The 21,779-nt window shown below is 37.7% G+C and overlaps 2 protein-coding genes and 2 long non-coding RNA genes across 5 annotated transcripts in view; 1 reads left to right on the top strand and 3 right to left on the bottom strand.

Annotated features, from left to right (window-relative positions):
* LOC119084824 (tripeptidyl-peptidase 2) overlaps positions 1-10,615 on the bottom strand; it is a 32,624-nt gene extending 22,009 nt beyond the window's left edge. The window contains exons 1-12 of one of the 2 annotated variants that reach the window (XM_037194904.1): positions 10,401-10,615; positions 9,577-9,708; positions 9,288-9,513; positions 8,630-9,221; positions 8,059-8,562; positions 7,881-7,999; positions 7,468-7,624; positions 7,053-7,401; positions 6,859-6,964; positions 2,246-2,828; positions 1,945-2,171; positions 1,593-1,887 (exon numbers count right to left, since the gene is read on the bottom strand). In XM_037194904.1, the coding sequence (XP_037050799.1) occupies positions 1,593-1,887; positions 1,945-2,171; positions 2,246-2,828; positions 6,859-6,964; positions 7,053-7,401; positions 7,468-7,624; positions 7,881-7,999; positions 8,059-8,562; positions 8,630-9,221; positions 9,288-9,513; positions 9,577-9,708; positions 10,401-10,562 (3,452 nt within the window). In that variant the 5' untranslated portion in view covers positions 10,563-10,615. The remainder of the gene's footprint in view (positions 1-1,592; positions 1,888-1,944; positions 2,172-2,245; positions 2,829-6,858; positions 6,965-7,052; positions 7,402-7,467; positions 7,625-7,880; positions 8,000-8,058; positions 8,563-8,629; positions 9,222-9,287; positions 9,514-9,576; positions 9,709-10,400) is intronic. The other variant, XM_037194905.1, reaches the window with a different exon arrangement.
* Positions 10,616-13,327: 2,712 nt separating this feature from the next.
* LOC119084823 lies at positions 13,328-14,838 on the top strand. Its single transcript, XR_005089153.1, has 3 exons — positions 13,328-13,471; positions 13,679-13,849; positions 14,653-14,838. It is a non-coding gene; the product is annotated as an uncharacterized LOC119084823 (long non-coding RNA).
* Positions 14,839-17,105: 2,267 nt separating this feature from the next.
* LOC119084822 lies at positions 17,106-18,235 on the bottom strand. The gene is made up of 3 exons (XM_037194903.1): positions 18,038-18,235; positions 17,307-17,393; positions 17,106-17,238 (listed from the first exon to the last, which is right to left on the bottom strand). The coding sequence occupies exons 1-3, from the start codon at positions 18,134-18,136 to the stop codon at positions 17,212-17,214; spliced, it is 213 nt and encodes a 70-aa protein (XP_037050798.1). The 5' UTR covers positions 18,137-18,235; the 3' UTR covers positions 17,106-17,211.
* A 1,665-nt stretch (positions 18,236-19,900) lies between these two features.
* LOC119084819 overlaps positions 19,901-21,779 on the bottom strand; it is a 31,476-nt gene continuing 29,597 nt past the window's right edge. Inside the window, exon 3 of the long non-coding RNA XR_005089150.1 lies at positions 19,901-20,046. This is a non-coding gene — a long non-coding RNA (uncharacterized LOC119084819). The remainder of the gene's footprint in view (positions 20,047-21,779) is intronic.

Raw genomic sequence — 21,779 nt, 5'->3', positions numbered from 1 at the left:
TTAGATCAATAATATTGTTACATGTGAAGACGAAGAAGGATGTAACATTCATTCTCAGGAATATAGTTTTTTTTCACATTTTATGGTTAAAATGCCGCATAAATTAAACACTGTACACCGCAGATTAGAAAAATTATTGGAATTAAATTATTGTCAGGTAAATTTGAGTGGGGATCCCGCATAATTGTACTTAAAATTTCAAATTTAATTTGCAAGGTACCAAGCATTGGAAGATGCTTTTCAGCTCCAGGTATTTGTTACGAACTGCTCTTTACTAATTCAGGCAACGGCTGTCACATCTTTGATATTAAACCAAAGGACAGAATGTAATTAGAACAGGTATGTACAAATAAAGAAAATTCACACAAAGTAACAACCTGTAAGCGCTTTACAAGAGGATCGATGCACCCAAATGATTATACAAAGCCACATAACACTGACAAAAACGTTTCGAAAAACTCAGCTGTTGCAGGTAACTTTGTCTCCAGGTAATCTACATTATCTGCCGCAGCTGTATTTTTTGTATGAGATGGGGCGCTACAGTTGTGGCAGCTATTGTAGATTACCTGGAGACAAAGTTATCTGCAACAGCTGAGTTTTTCGAAACTTTTTGTCAGTGTATCGGCCGGCAGTAGGTATTGTAATGGTTACAGTGTAAGCACACATTTTTGTGGAAATTTTACATTTTTAACCTTTTAGAGACGACTAATCATCTGTTGTCGATATCAACGATAAAATTAAGCGATAACCTCCGCGTAATGTGATTTTATATAGAAAAATGAGTGTTGCAACAAATGAAGTAAAAGATTTTGTACCAATCATTTGATGACAGTTAAAACAAAAGAAGTAGATTCAATGGTTATAAGGCGAAACGTCTGCCGTTTCTGAAAGGTTAAGACAAGTACCGAATTCCTGAAAAAGGTCTGAACCAAAATAAAACCGTGTAGTGCAAATTGATTGAAAAATTTTGACAGAAAATGTATGAGCCATCTGTCAAATTTGTTCTTGCATGTAAACGCTAATTTTTGAGATATTTTCATGCATTTTCTCACTAGTCTTTACAGAGTTCCAATGATTTCTATCAGTTAGGAGCAATGAACCCTTTGCAAATTTGTAGTCTACATTTAGGCTAAAAAATATTCGTTTTTTGATGATTTCTCTGAACCAAAATTCTTTTTTTAAAACCATTAAAGCACGCAAAAATGGGTTGCTTTTACAGGAAAAATTGATTGGTGAGTCATAACTTAACTGTAAAATTTGTGATAGATTTCAACTAAATCGAATCGTTCATGAAGTGGAAATTTTAACAAAAGTGAGGGTTCATCTTTGAAATGAATCTCATTATGACAAGTTATTCTACAACAGCCTTGGATTCGAATTTCGAAATCCATAGATGGATGTGGAAACTTCGAGGTAAGTAACAAAATATGGATCTAAAGTTGTGTTAATTTGAACTCCAGAACTCGTCTATGAGTGGAGTGATCTAACGATCACTGTCGACAATGGTCAAAAAAATGTACAAAACATGAGAATGCGAATGAAAAAAGATTCGCGTATCGTAAAATAAATGGAAGTTTCCTTTCTGTACTCACGTTTTGATTTTGGCAGCATCCGGACGAGTGTCGGTTTTTAGTCCATAGTACGCCAGCAATGCATTGGAATCAGTTTCACCAATCACCATATCACAGAGTTCAATAATCCGCTTTAAGGTATCCTTCGTTGCATCGAGCTCGTCGACGGTCAACGCAAACGACTTCTTATAGGTGAAAGGCAATTGATTTTTAATTTCGGCCGGATCCAATTTCTGGCAAAACGATACGTGGGCCGGAAGATAGTTCGGAAACATGTCGATAACACTCTTGTACACTTCTTCGGCTTTGGGTAGATCTGGTGTGAGAACAAAATTGTTAAATTGTACGGCCATGCGGCATGATTGCATTTTACCTAATTTCGGTATCATTCCGAGCTGATAGTCTCGTAGACCCTCCTTGAACTCGTCAAGTTTGTTTTTATTTTCTTTTGGCGTACCGTTGGCTTTTTTGATCGGTGGACCCTCGGTGAGGATGTACTTAAACACGTACGAGTCAGCTTTTCGAGCCGATTCATCTTTGGCAAATGTTATCGTTCCTTCCAGCCACGAGCATTGATTCGGGATACCTCCTTTGGTTAATCTGCAAAATGAGAAAGTCAAAAGCAACGTGAGCTTTCCGGAACTTTCTCTGAACAGAATGACAAAACAACTTACTTTTCATTAGCCAACGGAGCGACATAAATCGGCCTCGCACCATGGCTTATCTGCAACGTACCACACTTTTTACCGGCTGTGACAGCACTCTTATAGTTGGTATACGTATCCAATGTGATCGAAGCGGGTAATTTAAATGCAGCTACCATTACAGCTTCACTAACTTTTTCCAGCAACTCCTTTTTCTCGTGTCTAATTTGCAGACGCACCACATAGTCCCCTTTTTCCAATTTATGATACGTTCCCATCGAATATGCATCACCACAAGCCGTTAGCATTTTATTGGCATCGAATACCATCCAGAATTGTGATTCAAATTCAGATTCGTAGAGGACATCGTTTAACAATGGAGTGTGCAGTGCCAGTTCCTGCATTTTAGTCAGATGGAAATTGTACGTGAGCAAATTCTGGTAGATCTGTCGTTCCGGTGGTATAACGTCTCTGGTGGTTAGTGGTAAAATTTTGGATTCGGTCGGTTTCAGTACCATAACGGCTGATTTTAGTTGTATCGATGGTTGAACATCTTCCGTTGTCAGTGTTGTCAAGTCGATGCGGTGAATGCCATTCGCACTGTGCATTGTATCTGTATTGTTGTGGAAAATTGTAAAGGAAAATTAATTGTTAAAGTTTTTCACCCACAGAACGGTTCGAGGGGAAGAGCACTGCCAGAACTTATGGGACGAGCATACTTTTGGAGCCCAAAAAAAATGTGTGGATGGATTGACTAGAACATAAATTTGCACGTTTTGGAAGACAATTAGGAATTTTATTCTATTTAGCGCAGTCTTACGTTCGCAAATGTTTTTTGGTCATTTTCTTTATAGTTCGAGTCTTGAAGTTTTTCTAAAGCTTTTAGAAATTGGAGTGTTCGGAATGTGGTTCAAAATACCGTGAATCTGCGTTAAATGGCTAAGAGCGCTTTCCCCCTCGGTGAAAATAGTTTCCATTTACGATGTAAACTTTCGGTTAATATTGTTTACTAACATCGCAGATGAGACATTGCCGCACAGAAATTCTCTATTACATCGTGGTGCTGTGCACAGCAATAAATCAGACAAAATTTGTTAATTAGTTGGGTCACCTGCTGTTTTCGAATTTAATAAAATCTCCGCTCATATTTTATGTTCAAAACAAGAAATTAAATTATCTTCGGTCGAATTGAATCATGTTACAATTGCATTGTGGGCAATTTTAATAGCCTCCATTCTCCTACACCCAAACACCCCATTTTCCGCAAATGCAATTAAATTATGACAGAAATGCCCCGTTTATTTTATAGGTCACTTCCCTGTTACAATATTTATTTTTTGATTTGTTATGCTTATGTGGGCATAGCCAATTGTAAATATATGCAAATTTAGTCTAGATAACAGTCCATGCGATACCGAATGAATGAATTACACACGGTTACATTTTTTTTGTGTGTGTATTGTTTCTTCCCTGTCATTCGAATTGGATTCCGTTTTAGGTTTTAGTTCGGTTGCGATATGCAACATAATTTAAATATCTTTAAAATCATTCATTGTATCCAGTGCAGTGCCACCAGAAGTGGGTAAAATTGTTCACTCGTAAAGTGGTACAGAATTTTCTATTCAATATAAGGGAGATGCAGCACACAGTGCCAAAACTTAATTGCCGGTTACCAATCAGAAAGTCACTGAACGCGTAAACAATACAACAATATAACCAATATAACCGAGCTATGGAAATTGGTAATTCTATTACCGGTTATACCGCATTACCATTTAGTGTCATTATCATTATCATTTACATTACCGATAATTTACCAAAATCATAAAAGGCTCATAGAACGCCATTTGAAACTTAATTTTTCAATTAATTCTTGTTCGAATTGCTCTACAAAATCAACATTTACTCAACTTAGCATTATTATAACAGTGCTCCCTGAGTGTGCTACTTTTCTTCCTAATTTTGTTTTTTAAATTTGACGATAAGTTGGCTGATATAAACAGCGGGGATATTTGTCCTGTTTAGACCCGTACGAAGTACTGGGGTCTTATGGCTTTACGCATACGTTTGTAACACGTCGAATTGGACTCCCTAAGTAAGGGGAAACCTATTGTAGTTGTCCAGAGATGCCGAATCCGCGAAAAAAAATGTCCGTCTGTCTGCACGATAACTTGAGTAAAACACAACCGATTTTGAAAATTCTTTTTTTTCCCGTTTGGTAATATCAAAAGAGAGGCTAAGTTCGAAGATGAGTGATTTTGGATCGACCCCTCCCGAGCTGGGGCCCAATAAGTGCTTTACGGTTTTTCAAAGATATCTCCGGACATTTTAACGATACACTTGTAACTGATACGTCAAATAAAAGGTATTTACAATACCGATCGACAAAAAAAAAGTTTATGGAAATCGGATGACCGACTCGTGAGTTAGACCCCTTGGTGTGGAACAGGCACAGTGCGGCAAGCAGTTTTTTCTTGTAGGTCGGCCACATTTGAACATATTTCGTCTGTTTTAGCTTTATTAGATAGGTATTGACCGTACCAATCAGGGAAAATTTTTTTTATGAAATTATGTTCTCCGGAGCGTGAGCTAGGTCTCTTGGAGTGAGCTCTTATCTGCGCGTGTGGAAATTCACGCCATCCGCGGTATCCTGGATACCGGGAAGTTTTCAGAAAAATTCTTTAGATACCGGGAAATCGAAAAAGTCTTGAAAATATGTGGCGAAAAATCAAATCAGATTTTAGATACAGGGAAATTTGACTCTGATACCGGGAAGAAAACAAAATTTCCACACGCGTCATCTGGCTACTCGGCCGTACAGTGAACGTGGAGTATTTTGTCAATATCTCGAGTAAATTTTGACCGAATTTCATGAATTTTTTTTTGTTTGAAATGTATTAACGAATGTAAAGCGTCGGTACTATTTCCGGTCTCCTAACAAAATGGCTACCGGCGGCAATATTGGATTTTATTAAAAGTGATATAAAGTGGGAAAAATGGTACTTAGAGAGTTTCTGTTAACATAGAAGTAATTGGTTACTTGTGTGGGGTGTTTCAGGCATTCCATATATATATATATATATATATATATATATATATATATATATAAATCTATATTCACCTATATTGAGCTATATACAGGCATGTAGAGCTATATAATAGCATATTCATCTGTGAAATGTTTATTTATAGTGAAATATAGTTAAATATAGCGGTATATAGCTGTTTAAATAGGAATTTATGAAAGTTGACTTCGTACGGGGCTGTCTATATTGCATCCGGCAATTTATTTGTTGATGATAACAAGGCAAAGAGTGGATAATGTAAGTGATTTTAAAGGGAGAATAGTTTTTCAGCAGAGAAGAAAATGAAGTAAGAGAAATGAAGAGTTTCACATTAAAGGCTTTTGATACGAATAGGTGTTTCGTACGGGTCGGCGTTAGCTATGTTTTGTGTTTGTAATGTGGGTAACGTTTCACGGTGGCCCCATAACAGTATCAACAGCAACAAATTTTTAAGTAAATTGCTCAATTGCAAAGGCAGCATTGGAAAATGCGAGTTCACAAAGAGAAAGTAATTCTTGCTGCAGCTATTCAGCGAATAAGTGAAACTAAAACGGACAATTTCAATAATGAAAAAGCATTCAAAAAGTACGTGATTATCGGTAAAAAAAAGAACAAAAGAATTCTTTTGTTCGAAACGGTATGATTGTTTTCCTTCCGAATTACGGCAGTCTCGGCAAAAAAGTTTACTAAAAATAGGATCAAAATTAAACGATGAAATGCCCAATCCGCTTGTCTATGAATATGACGCTTTAGAATTTTTTGCAAGGAACTTAAATTCTTGAAATTTATTGAATTTCGATTATTTTCGTAGTTAAATTTTTTCCGGTAGTCCCTTCCCTAAACCGACTATTACTGTTCTATTGTTCGAATATCTATAATTGTCCTATGTTCGCATGTTCGACTACACTGTATTTACCCATTCACAGCGCTCGGATTTATCCTCCCGCAACGGGTCGCAGATGGAGATTTGTGTAAAATTGTTTGATTTTACAAAATAAAAAAAAGCATTTGTTTGAGAAACTCCATATTTATGTCAAAATTGGTCAAAAGCCAAATGACGATTTTGCAATTCGAAAATAAATTTTTTGTTACAGAGGCAAAATTTGACTTCTCATTCTCAGGCACGCCTGATCTTTTCACAAAAATTTTATTATTCATTTGGCCTTCATACCTTCGTTTTGCACCAATGTGGAGGTTCTGCGGTATGTGACGGCTGAGTTATACGTTAGAACTTTACCTTCGTTAGACGCTGTACTTCACTTGACTCAATTCAAGGTACTGTTCAGAATTCACTGTACTAACGAACGACGAATAGTGGGCCATTAAATTCAATCACATCAGATCAATGAAAGTCGGGGGATAACATCCCCGAATAGGTCTTTCATTTTAACTAAACATTTGGCGCAGCTGGTAGGATTCAATAGTACACCACTCTCCATCCTCGACCGGAAAATTTTCTTTGTCATAAAGACTCAAATTTCCCTCAACCTTTCATCCAATTTTCGTTTAAAAAATTTCAGAAAAACTGATTTTAAACTAATCCAATATTAGGTACTTATCCAAGTTAGGTATACTTACGTAAGCCGTTCGACTTGATTCCATGGAATTCGATCTTAAAATTTAGATCTGTTTCGCCAGCATTCGACCAATACTTTGCTATGCACACTTCAAGCACATTATCGCCCTAATTTTTTTTTCGGAACAGAGAAAAGAAAAATGTAAAACAAACCATCAGCGCCAAAACTATTGACAAAAAAAAACGTGGACCTCACCTCACACTTGAACAGATGAACGGTGGGATTCTCAGTCGAAACGGAGTACAGTTTTTGCGTTTCCATGTGCTTACAGAATTTCATCGGAAGCAATTGCAGCGTATGAACGAAAAATTTTGCAGGCTGATTGGACGTGGTTGTTTCCGTTGTTTGCATCTCCAATGCCGCCCATGTTGCACCCAGTGGAACATTGACAAATTTCCGTACAATTGTATTTGCGTTGAAAGTGGTTGTGTTGAATTTGATCGAACGAGTTTTCTTCACATCGATTACATGCGGCACGACGACAGTGACTGGCACCTCGAACAGAACTCCCTTAGCGATATTTGTTATGTCGTAAGCCTTTACACTGAAATATTTAGTTTAAATATCCGGCAATCTGCTTTGTGAGAGACTTAATAAACTGAACACTTACGCTGCACTATGAACACCAATGGGCAAGGCGGTAGGATCAACTTTAACCGAAAATGATCGCGATGAATAGCAAAGATCTAGAAACTGTGGCGTTTGCACCCATGGCTTAGTCGACACCATAGTCAGTCTTAGATTGAAATTGATTTTTAGTTTTGGGTCTGAAAAGTAAATTAAATGTCGTTAGTAAATTAAAAGACTAAGAGAAGAAAAAGTGACTGTCTTCACAGACGAATCGAAGACCGGTGAAAGGACAGGAGCGGGATCTGAGGACTTTACAATAATAGAGGTTTCTCAGGAGACTTTCCGCTGGTCTCAGAAGTACAGACATTCATATGCACCTGTGGCATTGAATGGTGTCAGAGCATTTAATTAGTCAAAATAAATTTTAAATTCCAATTTGAATAGAAAATTTACCAATTTCCTTATCGTTCAGGAAAACCGGTTCCACCACCACTAAATTGTCTTTTGAAACGGTTTCAGCGTGGCGTAAATGTATGCCTTTAGCGTGGTTCGTACCAACCGAAACAGCAAATCTACAAAAGCAAATTGTATGACAACGAACCACTTTTCAAAATACATTTTTCGTACATACCTCACATCTCTGTCCGGCGCTTCAGCAAATTGTACGAGATGCTCGAACGATTTTTCCACATTCAACAGTCCATTACCCTGAGCAAATGGATCCACATGACTCAAATACGTTGCCGAATCCCATAGAGCTCTCTTAACACTGTACGGTGAGTAGGATAGGTTTCGATGAATCAAACCAGATAACAGAAGTGCAACTGCACCTGCTACATGAGGAGACGCCATTGAAGTGCCATTCATCAACTGCTGTTTGGCTAATGTATACTCGGGAACGGATGCGATTGCAGCTCCCGGTGCGCAGACGGTTACTCCTTGTCCACCGTCGACGCACGGATCACGAGACGTCCAAGTGTACACATTAGGTGGCAGTTTTTGACGTAAAGTGTATTCTGCTTCCATCATCTCCGGACTGACATAGGCGCCAACGCCAACTAGACACGGTTGAACGATGTCTGGTGGCGTTCCGATAGTACTCAACGCAGGACCATGATTTCCGGCTGCTGCGACCCTAAGGTAAGACCAGGCATTAATCCATTAAATCTGCAGAGAACGAAGATTCGTTTCGATTGGCTTACCAAACAACGCCATATTTGTTCACCACTTCGGTCATGAGCTCCCCAACTCGACCGGAATTCGACCACGCCGCGTGCTCTCCATAGCTCATATTTATGACATGCACACGGCGACCATCCCGACATAATTCCATCACTTTAATCATGGCTCGTATGATTGCTGCTCCCGTTTCCATTGAGCCCAATCGATTGTCGCCGATCGTGCACGATACAATTTTTGCTCCCGGTGCAACGCCATCCAAATCGTTCCCGTGGTTCGCGGACGCTATTGCTGACACATGAGTACCGTGACCGGAACACATACCGACCAATTCAAGGACATTGCCGTCGTCAAAAACATTCATCGTAATCGACAGATAATTATTGATGCTTTGAACGTCATGGTATTTGGTATATTCACGCAAGTACAGCGCATTATCCAGATCACCATTTTCATTCACATCAATCACTGCCACCCATCCGTCTTTGCTTGCATAAACGATACAATCGAAACTAGTTCGGACGCATTCAAATTTCTTGTCGAACGTTACCAGATACTCTTGGGCCGCCTCCAAATCCTCCTTCTTCAATTTGTCCGCTTGAGACAGAGTGTTGCCTGTAAATAAATTTGAAATGTTCCCATTGTAAACACGAATCCATTGCAACTATTGGCAAACGCGACATTTTTTATCAGTTTTACTTGAATTGATGCTGTTCGATGCATTGAATTCCTCGATATTGCGTGCAACGTCGACAATCGCCTTCTTGTGCGGTTCATCCCATTCGTTCAACTTCATGTCGTTCAGCACTTTCTCCTTTATTTTCGACGGATACAAATCGTACACACTCTTGATGCCGATACGGTAATCATCACCAGCCACATTCTCTGCTTTCATCCGTTTCGAGATCTTTGATGTAAAATAGAAATCATGTAATGGTTTTGACTAATTCGGCTTTTGTTTAGGGCGCACCTTCAGCGTTCTACCCGATAAACCCAAAATCGTTCCATCCGTGGACGCTGTTATTTTCTTTGATATGTCGACATCACCACTACCCGAACAATCGAAACGTTCGATCACTTTTGGTTTTCCGTCAGGTGTGGTCTGTAAATTGAAAAGAAAAATTTGAACAGAAGACAAGAAGTGTTGACGTCGGAAAACACGAACGTATTTTCCGAAGGTTTTTTTTTATTTTCTTGAAAGAGACATATTGGACGTGGCACAACTAACTTCAAAGGAAAATGTCTGATATGTGGCCCATTATCTAACATTGTCCTCTGCATCTCGAAGTGCTAAACATCAACTATCGAAGAATTGACAAGACGAGTTTGAAGTGACAGGTTGTCAAGAGACGCACTTGGGTAATAAGAGGTTTACGCTTCCTACATTTGTGCTTAACTTGCGAACACTGTAATTGTGATCTTGTTTACGTTGAACAGACTGCAGAAAGGTCTCAATACTCCGAAAGAGAATTCAACCGCTACAGAAAGCAGCGAATCATAAACGAACTCAATATAAATTCTGGACATTTTGGTTCACATCCGAATCGAAAACACACAATATGGGACAGCGATGCATTTGAAAAATGTAGAATCTGTCACATCATTAGCAAAATATGGCACCAAATGACAAAAAAAAGTCTGATCCTGTGCATCATCCACATTGGATGGACAATGGAAAATCACTGAACCGCAAACTCATTTTGACTAATTTGCATAGTCATCGTCGGTGAATTTTGTCGACTTTTTTTTCTGTGATCATCCTCAAGACTGTTTAGTATGATTTATCGCCCTCACCTGCAATCCGGTAGACTTTGGATCGACTCCCGAATCAAATATGGCAATGGTAACTCCTTCACCATTGTAAGTTGGGTACTTTTTCAGAAAATTGAGGACACCCGTCTCATTTTTCGGTACCAAATTTTCAGAAGGAAATTTCTTATCCACAACAACATCCATGATCGTAAGAACACAATTTTTGACTACACAACTGTTCAATTTATGTTTGACATACAATTCATCCACTGAACTCTTTTGTTCCCAAACCATCAACACTGATGAATACTCAAGCGACTTTCTGTTTATTTACACACTAAACATTGCATATACGCAAAGGTATAGTCTTTGGTATACGCGATGTGTATAATTGTAGGATGGGTCGAATTTTATCTTAGCACGGTGAGCTTGAAAAAAGTCTAAATGAAAAAGTCGTTGCATACGAAATTTTTTTATGGATAATTATTTAGGACCATGCGACCAATTTATATCAATAATTAACAAAAAAAAGTTAACGGTACTTTTTTGAGAAAAGTCAATTTGAAAATATTGTCAACCCTACTGAAAGTTTTTGACTTGTGAAAGTCAATATATTTTGATGCCACATTCACCACTTGATAGCCTCATTTGCTATTATCCAAACTGCATAGACCATGCTATTAGAGCTGAGCCACCAATAATTAGTCCTACTAAAAATGTTATTAAATTGATCAAGAAAGTAACTTTTTTTACTCTATTTTCTTCGGATTTGCATTTATTTTTGTACAATACGTTAAATATGTTTGATTATATCCATTACTATTGCTTGCCAGTTTACGATTGAGCAAATTCTCAGTGGAAATTCTCAAATGCCTAAAACATTTTGTCGAATACTGTGACGCCAATGGGTTTTTAAACTGTTAGTGTATGCATGTTGCATACAATAACGCGCAACGACTTTTTTCAAGCTCACCGTGTTAGTTTTTTTGTTTAAACGCCTTACCACTGGTTGCACGCAGATTGGTGTGCAGAATTTCTAAAAGAAGAAATCTTGTTGGAAAAAATGAGAGATCTTGATTCGGTAGGTGTAAGTCTGCCTTGAAAAAAACTAATGCGCTAGGCCGCGCGTCCCCTTTGTGGTCTTTAATGTTTAAGGCTTAAATATGGGGAAAATAAAAGTATAAATGTTCACGCGTAAGGATTGTTCACTAATAAGGGTTCGTAATAAACGGCAGATATTAAAATAAAAATAAAAGTTTAAAAAAATCAAAAAATTACATTCAAAAACATTTCAGAATAAAGGTAACTTATTCATACATTTTCAAATAACAGATGCTTCAGTCTTATTCACGCCCTAAGTGTGCCTAAAATTTGAATTTCAAGTGAACGAGTTGAAATGGAAGCGTTGAAATGTATTTTTTGGTTCACTTTTTCATCGACTCGTTCACTTTAAATTCAAATTTTAGGCACACTTACGGCGTGAATTTAAAATCTTGTACTTCACCCAGAGCTTGTAATTATTTTTGTTGTTGTTATCGACAACAGATGAATAGGTGTAGCAATTTTCCCTATTTTGACAGTAAACTTTTGATGTGATGCTTTGACCACGCGATTTGTGGATGCTCATCGTCAGCCTTTTCCATATTGCTTTCGTTATGTTTGGTGCCGTAAATATTATAGTGAACTCAGCGTTACCAAGTCTGAACGTTTTTTGGAGGTGACACAGATGCAAATAGGTCATGTAGTCGCAGATGCGCAGGTGACATACCATGTTTCATACAAAAAATTGACCACACCATAAAGGTTCCATTTTGGTGAATTTGTTTGTATGGAAAAGCAAGGCTGTATACTTTGGGGAGGTCACGCAGATACAGATACGCGGGTTACACACCACAGTTGATGATAAAATGGCCGATTTCATACAAAAATTCACCTACTCTGATGATTCTCGTCGTCTTGATGATGTGGTGAATTTTTTTACATGTAAAATCATCAGAAGTGGTGTGTTCCCGCGTATCTAATAAAATGGCGGTCTGCGTGACCTCCCCCCCAAAGTATACAGCCTTGTGGAAAAGGTGTGTTCCCTAGTATCTAATAAAATGGCGATCTGCGTGACCTCCCCAAAGTTAACCGCCTTGAACGTATATCCGTAACGTTTAACTGATTTTATGTCATAAAACCCTGACTTCCAGTCTTTATCTTTATATACATTGATCTAAATAGCCACAACTTAAAATTCTTAAAAAAATTCCGAATAATAAGCCCTGATATGAGGCATGTATGAGTGACAGTTAGTGTAAGAATTTACATTGCAGTCGATCTGTTCTAAACGCATAATTGTATTTTTTCAGATGATAAACGTTATAAACGCGTTTTATAATTATTCCAAATTACGCATCACTAATCCCTAATTTTTAATGTGATGTGTTATCATTTTTGTAATTTTCCACGTTGCTTACCACGTTAAGCCAAAAATTGCAATTTATCTATTCGACCGATCGGGTCCATTATGATAATCGTGACCTGTAACAATATATAGTTAAACCTGATATCAGTCTTCCTTCAAATTCTCGACTGCGATGGATATTTCTGTTATTGCTGCCTTGTTGTTACTTGCGCCTGTGACATATTCAGCCGAATCGGTATTCAAAACATGTTTCTAATTTTAGAAAATTTGCACATCTTAAATCAAGCAAAAGTGATCATACGACACTATACTGCCAAATAGAGTACTATTTTGTATGGAATTGTTGTGTGACACACTGTCAAGTTTCAGTACCAATTATGCTTGAAGTGCGTTGCTTAAACTCATGAGCCCGATACAATAAAATCAGTTAAGCAAAACGTAGAAATCAAATCAAGCGATGAGTCGAAATAGTTATCTGTTTCGTAGACTGCAGATTTTAACGGACTTTAGAAGACGGAATTTTAAAAAAATCAAAATTTTATTCTTACAGAGTCGTAGTATTGTGCTAACCCGAACGATTTGTCACAAAAACGATAAGTATGTCGATAAGTTCACGTCGCCACGTAGACCAGTCAATCGGACCACATCGGTTACATCTGTGGATATATATTTTCAACCTGGTGTGGTGCTGAAATCACCGATTTATGTAATTCGAGTTGTATTCCTGTCACCGTTTATCAACACTGATAAACAGTTGTCCGGGTAAATTCGTAATAGACTCGAACTCGAGGCAATTTTGTAGTTTATCGACGACTTATCAGCACCAATAATCGCTGATGGGATAGTAACTGGAACATTATTTTAACCGTTAACGGTTTTTCGTTGAACTGAAAACAACCCTTAAATTTTGCAGGTTTCCTTTACTGCTAACAAGAGATTTAACGCTGAGTACAAACCGTACATGATCAATTTAAAATACGAGCTGTGTGACATTTTCAAATTCCGAAATAATCCTTTGTTCAAAATTGCTTTGGAAATTGCGAACAGGAGCGAAAATAATCTCTTAGATCCATGTCCGTTGAAGGTAACAGTCAAAGTCCAAGGCCTATTTAAGTGAATTAAATTCACGAAAATTTTTGAATTCTGCTTTCTCCTAAGGCCAGTTCATGTCGTCTTACATATTTGCGATAAATGCGACCATTAACTGGCCTTAAGATGAGTACAAATGATGTTCGTACCACAAGTTACAAAATGCATGAAATAGTTATTTATGAAACTCGAGATCATAATGTTCGAATACTTAGAGTTTTAGATCCCTCTGTTGCATAAAACGTTGTATGAATCTCGGTGCGAAGTACTTTATTAGGCTCACGATGTGTATTATGACACACGGCCTGCGGCCTCGTGTCATAATTACTCATCTAGAGCCTAATAAAGTACTTCGCACTCGATGTCATAAATAACTATTAGAAAGGTTTGGTTAGCGAGTTGGTTAGGTTGTAATTGGTTCACATTTCGTTCTCACTTGTCTCGTGTAAATTACTTAACTTCTACAATACAACCTAACCCTGTGACCAGCCTGTGATGTAAGGTAACTTGTTATTTTCGTTTCACCAGCTAGTTCAACTATTGAGAAGCATATTGCAGATAATAGTTATTCATGAGGAAGATGACGCATAAAAAGAATGTTGAAGCCTACACCTCATCTTCAAGTTAAGGTACTTTCCGAGGTACTTTCAGACGTAACATCACTTAAGTTTCGTTAAATGATTTCGTTCGTTCGTTCATTTGTATGAATTAGTTTTTACTTGGATGGCACTTCTTAACGGACAAAAGTTGTGTCTTTGCTTCTTTATTTGGACTCTTTTTTGTTTTCGCATTTCGCAGGGACATAGATATGTGAAGTCTTACTACACCAGCTATGATTCAATACCGATGATACCGGCTGGTTTGTGGAGGTGTGACATTGCCATTACAATCGAAGTGGACAAGAAAGTCGAAGAGATTTTACGAATACAGAATTTTTATGAAGTTACAGAGCAGTGAATAATGTTGTAAAGGGATTGGGAATAATGGAAAAATAAATACTTCCTTACCGTGTTCATTCGTATTTATACCTTCTTGAATTTCGCCTGACTAGTCGAGGTTTCAAAAATTTCGTGCACAATAAAAATCCATGTGACGCTCACTGCAATTGTTGTCATTGTATAAGCGGCGGATGTAAGGAACGAATCCGACGTTTAAAAGTCGGTCAACTTTTGCCTGGTAGAGAGCCTTTGGTAGTAGCCGTAGTAGCTAAATATATACTTATATAAGTAAATGAATTAAACTGTGAAAGTGAGTGAGCACAGGTGAATAGTAGATGGAACTGACTGAATACGGCGAAGACTGTCCAAAGGACCACAGAAATAAGTGAAACAAACGAGATATTGATTTTACACCTGTTTTTTGTTTATGGCGTTACGTTTATTGGTCCCCTTACGTCTTTTCTGATTGATTCACGAAAGTGTATTGTTAAGCCCGTTAACACTTTTACATCAAACGCTCATCTTCTAAGCTCTTTTTTCAGCGGATGCATCCTTAGAGTTAACAGCAGTCTTTACATAAATTAGTATCCCAACAAAAATCTCTACGAGAAAAGTGTGACGCAGTCTTTGAAATACAATTTCTACAATGAATGATATCGCTAGAGTTGACGCTTTCAGCTTCGTTACGCAAAAATTAAATTTTACACCCAATTTCTACCATTTGGTCTATATCACCACAAAACCTATTTTATCATATTTTCGCTTCAAATACGAGCAAAACGAGCTATCACTCGACTATGTAGGTTTAAAATTACCGGAGATACATCGTTTTGAAGTTGGTCATTTTTCATAGAAAATGCACCAAAATGAATTTTTCCAAACAATCAAAATCCTTCAACTTACTCTGTATGTTTCTATCTGTCTATCTATTTATCGATGGGCTATCTCGGAAAGTAGTCAGCCAATCTCTATGAAATTTTGCAGGAGGTTGGACATAAAAATGAAAATGTGATTTGTGATACGCAAAATAACTATTTGACTTAAAACAACAAAAATTTTACCAAAAATATCTGCGTTGCAAAGTGGCAGATGTTCAGGAACAGACCTACGAGAAAATTTATCTGCCAAATGCGACGCAGATTTTTTTGGTAAAATTTTTGTTGTTTTAAGTCAAATAGTTATTTTGCGTATCACAAATCACATTTTCATTTTTATGTCCAATCTCCTGCAAAATTTCATAGAGATTGGCTGACTACTTTCCGAGATAGCCCATCGATAAATAGATAGACAGATAGAAACATACAGAGTAAGTTGAAGGATTTTGATTGTTTGGAAAAATTCATTTTGGTGCATTTTCTATGAAAAATGACCAACTTCAAAACGATGTATCTCCGGTAATTTTAAACCTACATAGTCGAGTGATAGCTCGTTTTGCTCGTATTTGAAGCGAGAATTTGGTAAAATAGGTTTTGTGGTGATCTAGACCAAATGGTAGAAACTCAAATTTTCGGCTATACATAGTTGACGCGTCTCAAAAAATTGTCTTCGTTCTTTTTTTGGTGGTTAGACTGCGTCAAGTCCTCCGCTATCGCTCCGGGCATGATAAAACTGGAATTTTCTTTGGAGTTCACTTTTCGTATCGCTATAAACTCAGTAGATATTAGTAGATATCCAGCACCGAAGATAAGAGTTACGTCAGCTAAAGAAATAGGAAGTATCAAGCAAATCTTTTTCTTTTTTTCGTACTTTTGAAAAAGAAGTGAAAAGAAAGTCCAACATCAATATTGCAACGTTCCAGCTTCGAGTACGCAAAATCAATGTTCTTTTCGATGTTATTTCAGACTGGCTTGTCTTCAGAATGGTTGATTTTTCATTTCTTTATTGGGAGCGCTGTTCGGAGACGGGAAAACCAGAAGTTTGCCCATCGAATTTGTTGCGACTGACTGCCTACATGACCGGAGGTGTAGCCTCGGGCGCAATCGCCGGATCGTATGTGCTACCATTCATTGGAATCGATCCGTCTGGCTTTGTTGCAGGGGGCTACGCTGCCGCATGGCAAGCAAGCATAGGAAATATCGTTGGTGGAAGCCCAATCGCTATTTTGCAGTCTTTAGCAGCAACTGGGAAAGTTGGCCTTTTAATGGGTGGCGTTGGCGGAGGACTTGGCGCTCTTGCAGCGTTAGTGAACGCTGACAAATTGGATTGGTGTACATGCCAATACAACAGCGGAAAATATGATAATTTGTTCAAGTCAAAATTGTGATCGAAGGACGAAAAAGAGGTTACCAGAAAAAATTCAACTACTGGCAAATGAATAAAATCAAATTTTAATTTGTGCTCACTTCTGTTTAATGAACATTTTGTTTTAGATTTTCTATACGCTGGGCGACACCAATTTACAAGATTGACTCTCATCTGGCTATTCATCCGGAATGACCTCCAGTCCCTGTGAATACAAAGAGAAATTGATTTTCTTTTCGACAATTTTAAATCATTTTTGCTACAATTTCATACATTTTGTATGTATGGGTTCGCAGTGAGTCTACGATCGCGTTGATAATCCATGCGATTGTGTCGTTCTTCCATTCCACGGCGATATGGCTGCGAACAAAATAGTAAATACAATCGTACAATATCGTTAGCAATTAGGAATCTAACATTTAGAAGATTAGCGATCTTCAGAACAAAATTGTAGACTTTCCACATAAGTGGATTACATTTGATACAATTATTTCTACTGGTACGCATAAGTATTACTGTCGTGCACTTTCTTAAAGTTCGGTTCCTGCTTGAAAAAAACAAAACAAACAGTTCAGATCGTATTCGGCTTCTTTCAGATGATGGTCTTTCTAGTTCGAATGTACATTACGCCAGATGGGATACGCAATTGGTCCCACACATAACCTCTTTCGATTGAAAGGCCGAAATATGTACGAAGCAAACTACGAAATGCCCAGCAATAAGTGAAAATGGTCAAAAATAACGTAACTGACTACATGATTTCGTGTCGAAGAAAGTGCAAGCGAAATTCGAAAATTTACGCAAATCGATGAAAAAAAAAATGATGCAGCCTAATCTGACATCAGCATCGAGCAGAATTGCAGAATGGTGAATCGAGTTGTGGACGACGATGTGCTGATCGTCACATTGCGCTCATTCTAAAGACACTTTTTCATCCCAAAATCATTGACTTCTGTTATGTAAACCAAGAGGCCCCAAATCAATTCGAAAACAAATTCACTCACATTTCCTAGAGCGAGTTTGTGTAATCCATAAATGGCGTATCCAGGAGCGGCTAACGCCAAGGATACAATTGCAAATGATGGTATAATCTCGAACCACATTTTGTCGGTAAGATGTTACTCTTTTCGATTAATTTACCAGTACTCGAAGCAATATTTTCCTTTTATTTTTCGACGTCTGAAATGTCAATGAGAAATGTCATTCATGACGATTGTACTAGTTTTATTTTTCATGATCCACAGGGTGTTCATTCGCAATGAAAATAGATACAGGACAATACTCTATTCGCCTAGTCGGCCTAGTCGGTTGGCCTGTAGAGGCGCCACATTTTTAGACCCGTACGAAGTACTGGGGTCTTATAAGTTTACGCATACGTTTGTAACACGTCGAATTGGACTCCCTGAGTAAGGGGAAACCTATTGTGGTTGTCTAGAGATGCCAAATCAGTGAAAAAAAATGTCTGTCTGTCTGTCTGTCCGTTCTCTAACTTGAGTAAATCACATCCGATTTCTAAAATTCTTTTTTTCCTCGTTTGGTAATGTCAAAAGACAGGCTAAGTTCGAAGATGGATGATTTCGGATCGACCTCTCCGGAGCTGGGGCCCAATAAGTGCCTAAGTGTTTTTCGACGTTATCTCCAGACATTTAAGCACTACACTTGTCAGTGATACGTCAAATAAAAGGTATTTACAATACCGATCGACGTTTATGGAAATCGGATGACCGACTCGTGAGTTAGACCCCTTGGTGTGAAACAGGCACAGGGCGGCAAGCAGTTTTAGCTTGTAGGTCTGCCACATTTGAACATATGTCGTCTGTTATAGCTTTATTAGATAGGTATTGACCGTACCAATCAGGGAAAAAAAGTTTATGAAAATTTGTTCTCCTGAGCGTGAGCTAGGTCTCTTGGAGTGAGCTCTTATCTGGCTACTCGGCCGTACACACACCCCCCCTGAACCAAAATAAAGTTTTACCGAAAATGCACCCAAAAATTGATTGCTGTTCTAAATAGAGGGACCCTAGGGGAGTTCAAAACGATGGTCCGTTAGGCTGGAACAGATGCTACCCCAACCCCATACAACTAAGAAAAAAAATGTATGGGATGAGGAAGCATCTGGTCCAGCTCAACGGACCATCGTTTTGAACTCCCCTAGGGTCCCTCTATTTAGAACAGCAATCAATTTTTGGGTGCATTTTCGGTAAAACTTTATTTTGGTTCAGGGGGGGTGTGTACAGTGAACGTGGAGTATTTTGTCAATATCTCGAGTAAATTTTGACCGAATTTCATGATTGTTTTTTGTTTGAAAGGTATTAACGAATGTAAAGCGTCGGTACTATTTCCGGTCTCCTAACAAAATATTGGATTTTATTAAAAGTGATATATCTTGGGAAAAATGGTACTTAGAGAGTTTCTGTTAACATGGAAATAATTTGTTATGTGTGTGGGGTTTCAGGGATTCCATATATGGACATCTATATATATCTATATACAGTTATATTGAGCTATATACAGGCATATAGAGCTATATAATAGCATATTCATCTGTGAAATGCTTATTTATAGGAAAATATAGGTAAATATAGCGGTATATAGCTGTTTAAATAGGAATTTATGAAATTTGACTTCGTACGGGGCTGTCTATCTTGCCTCCGGCAATTTAGTTGTATATGATAACAAGGCAAAGAGTGGATAATGTAAGTGATTTTAAAGGGAGAATAGTTTTTCAGCAGAGAAGAAAATGAAGTAAGAGAAAGGAAGAGTTTCACATTAAAGGCTTTTGATACGAATAGGTGTTTCGTACGGGTCGGCGTTAGCTATGTTTTTTATAGTACTTCAATCTCACAGGCCTTTTTTTGTATAACAACTTCACATTGATTCATTCCCATGGAATGTCACAGCAGTGAAGTTTGTTCATGAAAAAATAATTCGGTGACAACAGTTTTTTTATGAAGAAAAGTACTAAATTGTATTAGATTTTACCCTTAGTTTCTAGACTCCATTCTCCTATAGCCTATAGGCAATAGGTATGGTCTAATGTCCAAATTTGTATGGAGCAGAGGAAATATATGAAATCGCTATTTCCTCCGGTTTGTATGGACAGACCATACCTGCTTTGTACTTTCATTATTTATTCGATTGTGAGGTCAGAAGCAAAAGCATATAGTTGATAATAGATGGCGTTACTTCCCCATCGCCAGGTAGCGTTTTCACCGCTGGGTAAAAACCGTAAAAACTGAACAAATTGAACGATATGCAATAGAAATCAACATAACCGCAAATTCGAAAAAAAAAATTAAATTGCTTTCAACTCTAGCGATTTTAACAAAACCAACTGCTATCAGCATGTTGTTTATGACAGAGAAATCACAACAGATTGCGCTGCGCATAATATTTCAAACAACGCATCACATGTTAGACCTATTGTTTGATATGAACTGTTAACTGTCATGAAAACGTAGACAAAACGGATGACTCTGAGGCCACCTCAGACACTCATGATATCAGTAACAACCTGAATTTGATAAATTCAACAAACCTGATGATGCTTTCACCTTATAAATTTTTTTAACTTGTGGTATTTTTCATTCCGTTTATGCTGTCACACATCTACGTATCGCATATAAGACATACTTAACAAAGGCTCTAATTTTTAGTGTAGAAAGTGGTGTGACACCCTTATCATAATCTCTTTCTCATTGGTGAAATGTACGCTACTCTGATGCTTGGCAACCATTTCTAGCTATATCACTTTGGAGTAGTATTGTCACTTTTGCTTGTAGGCTTATAAAAATATAATGAGTCCACTGGAAAATGCGACTGATTTCGGTTGGAATCCCGATGAAAAAAATCAATAAGAAATTCGCATCACATTTATGAGTCAGTTTGGTCAGTTTCTAATCTTACCAACACTCCCTGAATTTAAAATATTATTTACATAAATTAAAGAGTCGCCGTCAAAAGGTCAAAAGGATTCAAAAAATGTGTATTATTTATATCTTTCTGATGATACGTTTTGGAAGAACACAGGCTCATGTACAAAAGGCGGCATGTTCACACTCGTGCCATTGTTTAATTAATCTTGTACGTGGCGAAAGCGAAGGTGAGAACAGAATGGAAATGCGAGTACCATAAATTTATGGTATTTGAAAATTGGCCCTTACTTCGTTGGATTATTTGTCAAATTTTGTTTGACGTTCGATCGATATATGATTACTCCAACGTGGAAGCTAGAGGAAACCTCGGTTAGCCTGTGGAGGCGCCACAATTTTTTTCAGTACTACGGCATTAATGCATTTTTTGCACACTATTTTGTCATGAAATAACTCTGGTAAAATCTACATGAAATGTCATAGCAGTGAAGTTGGTTCGCAAAAAAAATAGAACGCTGACAGTAGTAATGTTATGACAAAATGTCCTAGAAATGTGTATGTGTATAGGTTTGTTCCAAAGTAATTTCGAAATGTCAAATTTCATACACAGAAGGCAACTTAACCTCAACTTTCAGGTTGACAAAAATTGTAACAAAAAATTTACAAAGAAATTTGTTGACGTTTAGGTTATGTTCATCTCTGTGGATGAAATCGTCGTCGTTCGTTTTGTCAAAGTTTGGTTTTACAGTTATTTGGAACAAACCTATTAGAAATTTTCAAAAATCGAGCCTTAGTTTCCAAATAGCCTTTTCTTGGAGGACGAATTCCGCTTGTTTGAACAACTCCCTATCCACTGGCGCGTGCGTACTATTTG

This window comes from Bradysia coprophila, unplaced genomic scaffold (assembly GCF_014529535.1).
Source record: "Bradysia coprophila strain Holo2 unplaced genomic scaffold, BU_Bcop_v1 contig_94, whole genome shotgun sequence".
Lineage (NCBI taxonomy): Eukaryota > Metazoa > Arthropoda > Insecta > Diptera > Sciaridae > Bradysia > Bradysia coprophila.
This window is presented reverse-complemented; position numbering and strand designations above follow the sequence as displayed.